At 32.5% G+C, this 12,211-nt stretch overlaps 2 protein-coding genes across 3 annotated transcripts; both read right to left on the bottom strand.

Moving 5' to 3' along the window:
- Positions 1–84: 84 nt before the first annotated feature.
- LOC145323705 (uncharacterized) lies at positions 85–7,282 on the bottom strand. Of its 2 annotated transcripts, none has more exons than XM_080166171.1 (8): positions 7,063–7,282; positions 5,809–6,070; positions 3,627–3,737; positions 2,486–2,756; positions 1,981–2,100; positions 1,201–1,284; positions 760–882; positions 85–273 (listed from the first exon to the last, which is right to left on the bottom strand). In XM_080166171.1, exons 1-8 carry the CDS (start codon positions 7,265–7,267, stop codon positions 100–102), a joined length of 1,350 nt encoding a protein of 449 aa, XP_080022297.1. In that variant the 5' UTR covers positions 7,268–7,282; the 3' UTR covers positions 85–99. The 2 variants fall into 2 exon arrangements, with proteins under 2 accessions (XP_080022297.1, XP_080022298.1); XM_080166172.1 differs by having other exon boundaries at positions 2,486–2,754; positions 3,640–3,737.
- Positions 7,283–9,118: 1,836 nt separating this feature from the next.
- LOC145324531 (uncharacterized) lies at positions 9,119–11,142 on the bottom strand. Its single transcript, XM_080167114.1, has 3 exons — positions 10,977–11,142; positions 10,297–10,381; positions 9,119–9,379 (listed from the first exon to the last, which is right to left on the bottom strand). Exons 1-3 carry the CDS (start codon positions 11,099–11,101, stop codon positions 9,119–9,121), a joined length of 471 nt encoding a protein of 156 aa, XP_080023240.1. The 5' UTR covers positions 11,102–11,142.
- Between the last annotated feature and the right edge of the window lie 1,069 nt (positions 11,143–12,211).

Raw genomic sequence — 12,211 nt, 5'->3', positions numbered from 1 at the left:
TTGGATGCTCATCAATATAAGAAATCTTTAAAAAAAAATCAGCCGTCTATCTTAAATAGTATCCGAGAAATTCAGTCGACAGTTTCATTTTAAGTTTAATCACTTTATAATATCCTTGCCTAAGCTAATATTATCAACTGTAGCAGCCTCTAGTTTACTATAATCTGGAGGATTTACTATGATAACACTCTTGTTAGTGTACACATCTTTACTGGTGTCTATTGGCGGGAAATACTTCTCTTTTGTTTGGGGACTACCGCCATTTGTAGTTGCCTTAAAAATATTATTTTCAGGTTTAAATGGATATGAAAGAAGAAAAAGAGATTAATCGATATATTACTACTTGGATGTAGCACCAGATTTTCATGTACTCTGTTTAAGTAATACTCGCAGCTGGATACCCCATACCCTCCCCTAATATTAGTTTCAATAAACTGACCAATAAATGAGGTCCATATTAGCAAGATAAATTGACGACAATTTATCCCTTGTCATCATATCCTATATACATTATCTTATGTATGCATTTAATACCTTAAATTTGTTTTGGCTTGATTTTCCCAATGGATTTTTGCAATTTTCGCCAAAAACAGGTTAAATTTATTACCTCCCCTCCCCCTAACCCCAAACAAAAAGCTTGATTGTCCTTTGTAAAGCTAATAAAAGTTTATATGAGTGTCAAAGACAAACAGAAAACAGAATGAAAGGTTTGATTTGTATAAAAGATTTGATACTTGCTACTTGAAGCAAGTAACCTACCTTATTTTCATGAAATTTTGAAATACCATTGACAGATTTTCTCTGGACACCATTCTTAAGTTCTTGAATTGTTAGCACTCTGGGCTGGAATGCAAATGGCGCGGATTTTTTGCCTGCGACAACCTAGATGTACAGAGGATCATTTATTAGTCGGTTTTACCCAAAGTGGCCAGTCGAGCACATAACCCACTCCACCTCACACACACAATCAAACACAGGTAAGTTACATTGGGTACTGGGTAAACCTGCAAGGGTAGATCTTAGGCTTTGATATTTCGAGTAGGGGTTAAGATTGGCCCCACTAAGATTGAAGTAGAAACTAAGGGTTTTAGATATTTATGCAGACTAATGTCTAAGTTTCATCTTATTTATAAATTTAGCTTGTTGTTGCTGCGCTACTTGACAACACAATTGTCCTGTCCATATTAGATAAATGGTAACCTTGCTATTATTATTTCGTGGATTTTGTGGTGATTGAATTATACTTTGTTCACATTCAGACAAAGGAACGGAAGTCTTTCCTGTTTCAAATGTTAATATATCTAATTACGTTTAACAAGTCAGGGATCTAAAGGGATAAGACAATGGCCGGTAAATTTATGTACATCCCCAATGATGATACACAAAATTTTCTTTATATTAAAATTAGTAGTTGAAACGTTTAAACACTGAACTTGATTATCCAACCAATCAAAGTCCCCAAAGTTGTTAAACCAACCAATAAGAAAACGTTATGAACTATAAACATTTGGGACTAATTTAATAAACAGCACATTGTCCCTTATCTCTCTCTCTCTCTGTAAACAAGTAAATTTCTGCACAAAACAAATTGTACACATAGATAGAAAATCAGAGAGAAAGGGGACAATGGGCTGTTAATTGCACTATTTTTAAAAGTTTTATAATAACGTTTTATATTCGTTGGCTTAACAACTATAGGTACGGACTTTAAGAATTTTTATTAATTGGTTCATGAAGTTGAGTGTTCAAAATTTTCAACCACTAATTCTAATACTATACTAATAATAATACTATACAGAAGCGATAGTTTTGTGTATCAATATTGGGGAAGTACATCAATTTATCGGTCATTGTCTTAGCCCCGTAGAAAATAAGGTTTATCAAATATGAATTAACAAGAACCAAACGGTCATAAAATAAATTGACCCTATGACAGGTGTCCCATTTGAAATATATAACAATAGGTATAAACATTCCTGTATTCAAATTCTCTCTTGGAGTTGAAGTATTATTAACTTTAGATTGAACAGGGGTTGCAGGTTTAGACATTGCATACAGTTTTTGTATTTCTTCTGCTGAAAACTCTACTTCAGTATTATCCTAGAGTAGATAGATAAAATATGATAGAAATTTCAGCTTTTAACTTGTTAAGAATTTTATTTAAGAATAATATAAGGGGATATAAGTCCTAATACGTACATAGTAAGATATTAAACAGTAAAGACGTATTGTAAAGGTAAATAGATAGATAGTTTGTTTTATTTAATGTATATAGGTACACAGACAGAAGGACGCAAAATTGAAAATTCTAAAAACTAGAGTTATATAATAGAACAGATTTAAAGAAAGGACGTTTGTTATCCTAAAACAAGATGGATTGATAATAGAAGATAAAGTTAGATTAAAACATAGACAGATAGGTAGATAATAGCATAGATAGATGGGTAGATAATAATGTCAGGTGTAAAAGCTTTAAAAATCTTACCTCTGCATTGTTTACATTTTCTTCATTATCTTGGAAAATAATTCTACTATTATTTGTTTTCTTATTCGTGTCACCAGTATTCGCAGAAAAGGTACTATTATCAAAGTCAACATTATAATTAGGCATTTCTTCGGGGGCAAGTTTGTTTTTGTTCTTATTCTTTCTCTTCCTTTTTCTCTTTCTTTTACTGCCATTCTCTGGATTGTTGCTGGCTTTTGTATTGTTTGTGTTGAAATTGGTAGATTTATTTGGTTTATTTGATGTATTTTCTAAAATGGTACATGGACAATAAAGGGGGGGGGGGGGAAGTTCTGACACATTTGCGTAAACCTGATGTATAGGCTTTATCTTTAGACTGAGAGGATAGGTTATTAGGGATAAAATCATTTTGGATAGGCCTCCAGGTTCCGGAGCTCCAGGCCTCCAGGTGGTCTCTCTACAGGTAAAAATGAAAAAAAAAATTTTTTTTTTAAAGAGTTAGATGTCAGCTTATGAGACAAAATATGTATGTTTTTTCGTAAAATATGTGAATAACAATCAAAAAGAAGCATATTTTGTTTTATAAGTTAACCTCTAACTCTTCAAAAAAAAAATCTTATTTTTAATTTTTACCTGTACAGAGACCACCTGGAGGCCTGGAGCTCCAGAACATGGAGGCCTATCCAAAAAAAAGCTTAAATCTGGGGGAAATTTATCATATAAGAATGATTTTATCCCTAATAACCTATTCTCTCAGTCCAAAGATAAAGCCTATACACCAGGTTTACGCAAATGTGTCAGAACTCCCCCCCTCCCCCTTATAAAAATGAAGATGAGTTCAAAAAGGAATAGGTCTAAGCCGAAGATTTCAGAAAAAAAGTTCATTATACGATTTTTAACATATATGTAGTTTACAAAATAATAAAAACGGCAGTTTCCCTCAAAGTACCTAGTAGAGCACAGAACCCCACCTCCAAATAAATTGAAAATAAGGAAGGATGAAAGTTTTTCGTGTTTAACTTTTTACATTAAATTAAGTTAGGTTATATTTTATACAGCGTAGTAATCCCGCAAGTAAAGGCCCCACCCACAGGGATAAAAAATCCCCTTAAACTACTTTTTTACTAATTTCCATCCATTTCATATGAATGTCCTTGTTCCTGAATCAGACTCACTTGAGCTATCATCATCACTGCTTGAATCTTTGTCTTTAGACTTTATTTGAGTAGGGACTGCTTTGGCAATATTTGTTACTTGTTCTCCAACACTTTCTATAATAATACAGGGACATATTTATTAAGCTCACAGTTATATTAATTAGGGTTCGCAATCCGGATCCGGAATCCGCCCAATTTTTGGGCCAATTTTGGAATCCGAATCCGGATCCGGAATCCGTTTTTTAATAGCGGATTCCGCATTCTTAATTGGTAGGCTAAAATTAGCGTCTTGATTTTTTTCTTTCAACTCCCTCTTTTTGACGGCAAAGATCACAGCTTATCATGCTTCATTTATTTTACTTTAAAAGCTTTTTAAAATACTACTAGAATCCGGATTACGAATTCGGAATCCGCCAAAAATATTAATCCGGAATCCGCTACTTTTTTTTGACGGATTCTTTTAAGAATCCGAATTCGGCCCAAAAATTCGACGGATTGCCATCACTAATATTAATTGTAACAAAAAATAACAAGAATAACAACAACTATAAGTAGCAAAGCAATAAAACCTAAATGAACAAAGTCAGTTATAGAAAATAAACCCCGAACCACTTCATTATGCAATCTACATTTTCCTGGATATTTTGTCTACGGTAGTCTATAAGTGTACAGCTTTATAGTACATTGTTTCTATTTGTTAAAGCAACACGTATGATAAAAGAAAAAGATTCTTTTTAAAGTAAAATGCTTATATTTCAATCAAAATCTATATTTTTATATTTTTTACCGATCCACGTCATTATGCAAATCAAAAGAAAATCAATGAGAAAACGTTTGTTTTGCACTTTTCTCCACTTTTAAAAAATGATTTTGATAAAATAACAATTTTGTAAGGGATTTATGCATTAATTATAATGAAAAACAGTTTCAGGTAGATTTTAATTGATTTTTCTAAATAAGAAATAATTGAAAAAAAGAAATTCTATCCTTATCACTCTAGAGGACAGCTGCTGACCCCCAGTCTTATGGATGAAGCTAAATACATGTTAAAGATAAAAATTACCCTAAAAAGTATACAAAAATGTTTTTTGATGTGTTAAAAAAATCCATTTTAAAATCTTGATTTTGAGGATGATGGTCTTTAAGATGCTCTTACTGGTGGTAAAGGTGAGCTAAATGTTATCTAAGTACATGACCATTACAACAACTTGTATATTAACCTATGTACCATTTTTTGTAGTCATAGCAGCCTCCAGTGGAGCCTCTCGACATGAAATATAACCATTATCTAAAAACTACATTATTTACTTTATGAATTTTAGTAATTAAAATTGCAATTTTTTTCTTTTTTAATATTGCTTGGCTGGAGGCTGCTATGACTACAAAAATTGGACCATAGTTCAATATATAAGTTTTCTTCAAGGGCATGCACTTTGATAACATTTAGCTCACCATCACCACCAGTAAGAGCATCTTAAAAGCCATCATCCTCAAAATCAAGATTTTAAAATGGATTATTTTAACACATCAAAAAACATTTTTGTATACTTTTCAGGCAAATTTTTATTTTTTACATGTATTTAGCTTCATCCATTAGACTAGGGGTCGGCAGCTGTCCTCTAAAGTGACAAGGATAGAATTTCTTTTTTAAAATTATTTCTTATTTAGAAAAATCAATAAAATCTACCTTAAACTGTTTTTCATTATAATTAATGCATAAATCCCTTAAAAAATTGTTATTTTATCAGGATTAATTTTTAAAAGTGGAGAAAAGGGCAAAACAAACGTTTTCTCATTGATTTTCTTTTAATTTGCATAATGACGTGGATCGGTAAAAAATACAAAAATATAGATTTTGATTGAAATATAAGCATTTTACTTTAAACAGAATCTTTTTCTTTTATCATACGTGTTGCTTTAACAAATAGAAACAATGTACTATAAAGCTGTACACTTATGGTCTACCGTAGACAAAATATCCAGGAAAATGTAGATTGCATAATGAAGTGGTTCAGGGTTTATATTCAGTGTTCATAAAAAAAGGAGAATGAAACACACGAAGAAAAAAATATAGAATAGCTGCACTGCTTTTAAAATAAACTTAATACCTGTTTAATACATTAGTTATAAATTAAAATTAAAATAGCAGTCATGAATTATGATGTCAAAATTAATAGATCCCTCCCTTTTGTTGGAATACTTTCTTCATCACTACTGCTTGAGTCCTCACTTGAAGAAGATTCATCTTTCTTTTCAACAGATTTTACTGGGAGAGTAGTGGTAGATTTAGCTGCTGCTGCAACATTGGTTTCATTGTCACTGTCCGAGCTATCACTGCTTTCCGAACTAGAACTGGTTTCAGATGATTGAAGTTTATTTTGGATAGCAACTGGTTTGGCTACAGCAGCTCTTGCTGCCAGCTTTTTCTCATGGTCTCTCATCCTTTTCTCTAGTTAAAGAATTTTAAAGAAACATAAAAGAACTACCTAGTAGAATTGCCCTGGCCTCTAGGGGCTGTGATATAGAAAAATAGCCTAAAACTTCTCCTGACGGAAATTAAGCTTAACCAAAAAATTAAAAAACAATTTGAATTTATATAACCTTAACTAAATATCCTAACCACTGTATAATTAAGAAAAGTCTTATCTAATTAAAACTTATAATTATTAATTTCCCCAACAAACCTACCCCTGAAACTGTCCATCACATCTTTTCTTGCCCAAATAATCCCATCAACCTTAATTCCATTGACCTCTGGCAAAATCCCACCCTTGTGGCTGACTTCCTATCATCTCACCAAAGTTTTACAAGCCCCCCCCCACTTCAACGTCCAGAGCCCCCTCCATAAGCCTTCCCTCCCCGAATCTACAGATGACTACCCGGACACGAAAATGAACTACGAGCAGTCAGGGAGTCCCATAGCGTAGTGGTTAGCGCACTTCGCTGTGTTTGGGAGAAACCGAGTTCAAGTCCCCACAAAGACTTTGCACTTGGTTGACAAATGCTGTCGCAATTTGTCAGATTATGATCACGCAACCTTCCCTGAGATCCCCTTAGGTTGTAAGGAGGGAGATTTGTAGGAACAGGAAGTTAGGATTCTACCAATCAAGCAGCTTAAATCATGCTTTCCCTCATCCATGCTCCTCGTATGAGAGTGCCATTAATTAGGGTGGCTTAATATGGAACACCTGCCAAAACTCTAGGCCAGGGTGATGTAATAATTGAGTAGCTTTCACGAGAATTGGGGGTCAGCTTGTAATGTAACACAGAATACAATCAGCTGTGCGCGAAGCTTACCAATCTAAGATTGGCCAAAGTATTCTCACTTCCAGTCTCCGTGTGCATCTGAGTCCTAACTTCAGAGAATCAGGGCTACAACAACAACAACAACGAGCAGCCAATACAACAACAGGTATTAATTATTAAAATCTTTAATCCTGCCTTCTTCTTCATCAGAACTATCACTATCGCTAGAAGATGAATCATTTTCAGCGGCAGCAGTTTTCTTTGCGACAGCTTGAGATTTTAGCGCATTATTTTTCTGTTGTTGGTTAGACTGAGATTTTTGATGATTTGTATTTTGATTTTCATCTGAAGAGTCTGATTTAGTACATAAATAGAGATTTAAACAAAAGGATGAAAACATTGCGAATCAAAAAGTAAATAAATTGAAAATCAACACAGGAAATTTTAGATAATTATCTGTAATGGCAGCTGAGAAATTCAAATATCTGGTAAAGTATCACTACAATTAGTGACAGAGAAAAGGAAAATATACGGTATATCATATGGTATTTGAAGTTAATGTTATTAAGTAAATTGTCTCGAATAAAAAGGCGTCCAGTCAGTCAGTCCAGAAATTCACATATCGACACTTAGAACTTACATCTAAAGTATGATGTAATTTTGTAAAAGCTCTGTTATTAGAATCGATGTTTCCCTCATATACATAGAATATGAACAAAATTGAACCTTTTGACGAAGAAATACTGGATAATGAAAAGAAAACTAAGTAGCGAGATTCATTGTATTTTCAAAGTAGCTTTTGATATGTTAGGTTTTGTTAATGATTGCTCCACAGGGGCTAGAAATAGGAGAAAAGCTACTGTAGCAATATGACCAAACCGCTAGGGTAAAGCGGGGCGAACTCGGTCTTTTTTTCGGTTTTTTGAACCTGCAAATCGTAAAAATTATTTTTTTTAAATGGGACCAAGACCAGTAGAAAGATCTCGGAAAAGTCGATCAGGTCCTAAAAGGACGTAAACCTAGGACTTTGGGAAGTTTGTCAAAATTGATCTCTAAAACGGCACCGACTTCGCCCCGCCTTGAGGCGAAGTCGGTAGGGCATTTTCAAGCTTCGAAAAATCGATGACGTATTGATTTTATTACAGCATGCCCAAAAGGTAAAGTTGCTAAATGTAATAAAGAGTATGCACAAAAATTTTTATTAAGATAGGTCAATTTTTTCTACCAAAAAAAATAATTTTTCCGAAGTACGCGAAATTTGACTTTTTTTTCGAAAGTTTTTTGATAAAAAACATAAAAATACTACTAGAAAAAATAACTTTTTATGACTTTAAAGGCCTGATCCTTAAAATTCAGGCAATTTTGAATAGATTTGGCCAAAAAAAAATTAGTTCTATTAGCAAAATTTCCTTAAAAAATCAAGTTGAAAAAAAGAGAAAAGTTTGGCAAATCTGTGGTCGATTTTCCAGCTTCAAAAAACCTATGACATATTGATTTAATTACAGCATGCCAAAAAGGTTAAAGTTGCTAAATGTAATAAAGAGCATTCACAAAAAAAATTATGAAGATCGGACAATTTTTTCTACAAAAAAAAATAAATTTTTTCTAAGTACGAGAAATTTGACTTTTTTTCTCGAAAATTTCACTTTTTATATAAAATTGAAAAAGTTAGTATAAAAAGTGAAAAAACCGAATTCGCCCCGCTTCACTTTTAGTCGATTTAAGAAAAAACTATACAAGCTTTTTTAAAGTTTTAAACGGAAATGGATAGCCTATTAGATTCTTAATAAGTCCCCTGAAGACGTCTAAGCTCTAGCTCTTACCAGTTTTTGTCCAACTTACCGTTTTTCCGACCGAAGCAAAAAATCGAGAAAAAAAAATTTTGTCGTCCGACTTTAAGACCCAATAAGTACCCTAAAAATTCATCTCACAAAAATTTCATTTTATACTTTTTTGTAGGCAATTTAATAAGGAACAAATTTGATTTTGTGTTTTTTTCTGTCAGTCGATTAGAACATGGAGAAAAATGTCATTTAATGAAGGTGGTCAAAAAAAATACCGACTTCACCTCAAAACCGAGATCGCCCCGCTTTACCCTACTTCGTTTTCTATCCATGATCCAAAAAAATATTCTTTATGCTTATAATAAGTAAGGTTAGGTAAAAATAAATAGAGAAAAGCCCCGCATGGATAGTACCCCATACTGATGGAACCGGATAAACATTTTTGTTCAGAATATTTTTTTTATAATCTATATCTCTATCCCTGAATCGCTTGAAGAAGAAGAATCTTCTTCAATATTAACATTTTTCTTCTGCTTAAATCTTTCAGTATCTGACACAACCGCGGCTTTTGAAGCTGTGAACACTTTGGGCAAAATCTTTGATTTCTTTTTGGCTGATAATTCTATGCTTTCGTCCATGTTTCTTTTTCTTTTCTTACTGTCTTTGCCATTGCTTTGTGGTAGAGAAGGTTGTAAAATTACTTTTATAAGATCCCCAGGTTGCAAGATCTGAAGTGAAACAAAAAATAGTTTTAATTCTAAACAATTTTATCAACGAAAAAAAACAGAAAGAGGTAGGTAAAAAAAACAAAATAAGTGCGAACAACAAAAGCTAAAGTTAATATTATATAAGAAATATTATTTGATTTGATATTGAATTTATGCTGCACAAAAAAACACTATCGAAAAAAGATCTAAACCCTCACCTGTATCTAGTCCGCGTATGCAATGGCAAGTGTCCTATTTTTATCAACTCTTAAATGAAATTCTATAATATCATCTCATATGATATATTTATAACTATCCTTAGAAAAAAAGGAACAAGACTGAAACCAGCCACAAAACTTCTCTCTCCAAGAATTTAAAAATAATCTGACTAGGTTCCCAGGTGGGTAGTAGGAACCCATCCTCCAGAGACATCAACTTATCGTTATGGCAGATGTCCTACCAGATGAAAAACTATAATAATTATTCTTAATAGGTTCCCAGGTTGGTAGGAGTAACCCATCCTCTAGAAACATCAACTTATCATTATGGCAGGTGTCCTATCGGATGATATAAAAACCCATCTTCTAGAAACATCAAGAAACCATTGTGGCAGATGTCCTACCGGATGTAAAACTATATTAAATAACCTGAGTAGGTTCCCAGGTGGGTAGTAGGAACCCATCCTCCAGATACATGAACATGTCATTATGACAGGTGTCCTACCAGATATAAAACTATAATAACCTGAATAGGTTCCCAGGTGAGTAGGAGAAACCCATCTTCTAGAAACATCAACAGAACATTATGTCAGGTGTCCTACCGGATGTAAAACTTTAATAACCTGAATAGGTTCCCAGGTGGGTAGAAGGAACCCATCTTCTAGAAACATGAGCAGATCATTATGGCAGGTTTCCTACCGGATGTAAAACTATAATAACCTGAATAGGTTCCCAGGTTGGTAGGAGGAAACCATCTTCTAGAAACATCAAAAGATCATTATTGTCACACTCAGAATGCTCTTCTCTTAAAAAAAAGTAACATTACAATGAGATCTGTCTCAAACATGTGAATTTCTGTTCGTAAATCTTTTCGTTTATTTAGATAAAACGAAAACAGCAATTGTGATTAAGCAAGAGTTATTTATGGAAACCAAATATAGTACCTAATCTAGTTTTATGCCATTTTTCCAGTCAAAAAAACGAGTTTAACCAAAATATAATTATTCCTGATACAATAAAACAGTCTTCAATAAGCACCTTGTCCAGTTTAAAGCAAATAATAATATCACATGTATTAGACGTTCTATATAAATTTTAGAAACCTCAATTAGTCAAGAGATCTTAAAGAAAACTACAATGGACAATATATACATAGATATACTTTCCTAATTGTAAAACAAAACAAAGCTAATTACCTACTCCTTTTATGATTAAAAATATTGATTGGACTTCTAGTTTTAATCAAAATTGAACTATATACCCAAAGTTTTTGGGCATCGGAATTAGATAACAAGGTCATAAAATTTTGGAGTACCATTGTACCCTCCCTCCCTCCTGTTAATAAGAAGACAAACGTCCTACATTTGAATGTTATAGTTCGAAAAATAACAAAGACTTACTTTATTTTCTGCTCTAAATCCGCCAAAGTTCTGACAACCATGGTGTCTAGGTACATCATTCGTCGGGACTCGACCCTGTAAACAAAATCTGACAGATCAAGTCGGATTCGTATACCACCCGACATTCTTGACGGCTGTTGTGTCGCGCTTCTGAAATGAGAAAACGTTTTATTTTTAAATAGAAAATAAAATTAAACTGTATCTTTCTAAATTTCGTGAGTGAAGTTATTTTTATCGTAATTTTGCTGAACTAATTTGTTATAATACGGTCCCCTCAACCCAAACCTTACCCTCATTTACATCTAGCGGCACCGCTACTAGCATTGGGGGGCTTGACTAATACTATGTATTTAATAGGAGAGATCGAGGGAAAGGCCATAAAATAGAAAGGCCGGTTAGGGTATTATTAAGAAATTAAGGGTTTGATTTAAAAGATAAAATTTAATATATAAATAATTATCAAAACAGGTTATAATATCTATGTATTTGACATAGTGAAAGAGATAAGAAAATTTATTAAAAAAGAAAACTTAAAAGTGTACAGTATTTTATATAAAAAATTAAAAGACATTGAAAAAAATGGGGGTTTATCAGAATCTATAAAATATTCTCAATTTTCAAATTAACTGAGTTATGCTTATAATTCACTGAAATGATTCAATTTAACTATAAAAAATTAAAAATGCATTTTTAAACTTGAATAACTAATAGCAGACGAAATAAAAACAAAATGAAGTTGTTGTTAAGACATGCTTCATAGTAGCAGACAGAATTACATGGTTGCTAAATATTTTATAATTGAAAATAACACTTTTTATAATTCAAAATTGCTTACGTTTTTATCTTTATAATTTGTCTTTTTTAAGCTGATCATAATTTTATAATAATAATTCTAAACCTGCTATGTCAAAAAAAAGAAAAAATCTAAGAAAGTTGTCATGAAAGTTAATTATGAAAATTATCTTTTTTAAATTTCGGCAACCATGTTTATATTTTGTTTACTATAGTGTACACTTTCTGCAACTTGTTGGGTTCAATGTAAACAAAAACAAAATAGAGACAATAACAACTACTCAAACTTTTCAGGGATCTAAAGGGATGAGACAATGGGCGATAAATTGATATACATTCCTAATCATGATACACAAAATAACCCATTCTGTAGATTACAATTAGTGGTTTGGACACTCAGTTTAATTATGAACCAACCAATCACAATGAATTAAAAGTCCCCA

Source organism: Acartia tonsa, chromosome 7 (assembly GCF_053477335.1).
Source record: "Acartia tonsa isolate MP-2025a chromosome 7, ASM5347733v1, whole genome shotgun sequence".
NCBI classification, from domain to species: Eukaryota; Metazoa; Arthropoda; class Copepoda; order Calanoida; family Acartiidae; genus Acartia; species Acartia tonsa.
This window is presented reverse-complemented; position numbering and strand designations above follow the sequence as displayed.

What these genes read in the sequence shown, in the direction of transcription:
- LOC145323705 (XM_080166171.1), bottom strand. Translation starts at nt 7,267, where the DNA reads ATGTTTTCATCCTTTTGTTTAAATCTCTATTTATGTACTAAATCAGAC. An exon ending in GAAGAAAGTATTCCAACAAA is followed by an intron (nt 3,738 to 5,808) that starts AGGGAGGGATCT and finishes CTGTATTATTAT; the next exon opens with AGAAAGTGTTGGAGAACAAG. An exon ending in CTCCAAGAGAGAATTTGAAT is followed by an intron (nt 1,285 to 1,980) that starts ACAGGAATGTTT and finishes TTAACATTTGAA; the next exon opens with ACAGGAAAGACTTCCGTTCC.
- LOC145324531 (XM_080167114.1), bottom strand. Translation starts at nt 11,101, where the DNA reads ATGTCGGGTGGTATACGAATCCGACTTGATCTGTCAGATTTTGTTTAC. An exon ending in GATTTAGAGCAGAAAATAAA is followed by an intron (nt 10,382 to 10,976) that starts GTAAGTCTTTGT and finishes CTTTTTTTTAAG; the next exon opens with AGAAGAGCATTCTGAGTGTG. An exon ending in CAACCTGGGAACCTATTCAG is followed by an intron (nt 9,380 to 10,296) that starts GTTATTATAGTT and finishes GTTTCACTTCAG; the next exon opens with ATCTTGCAACCTGGGGATCT.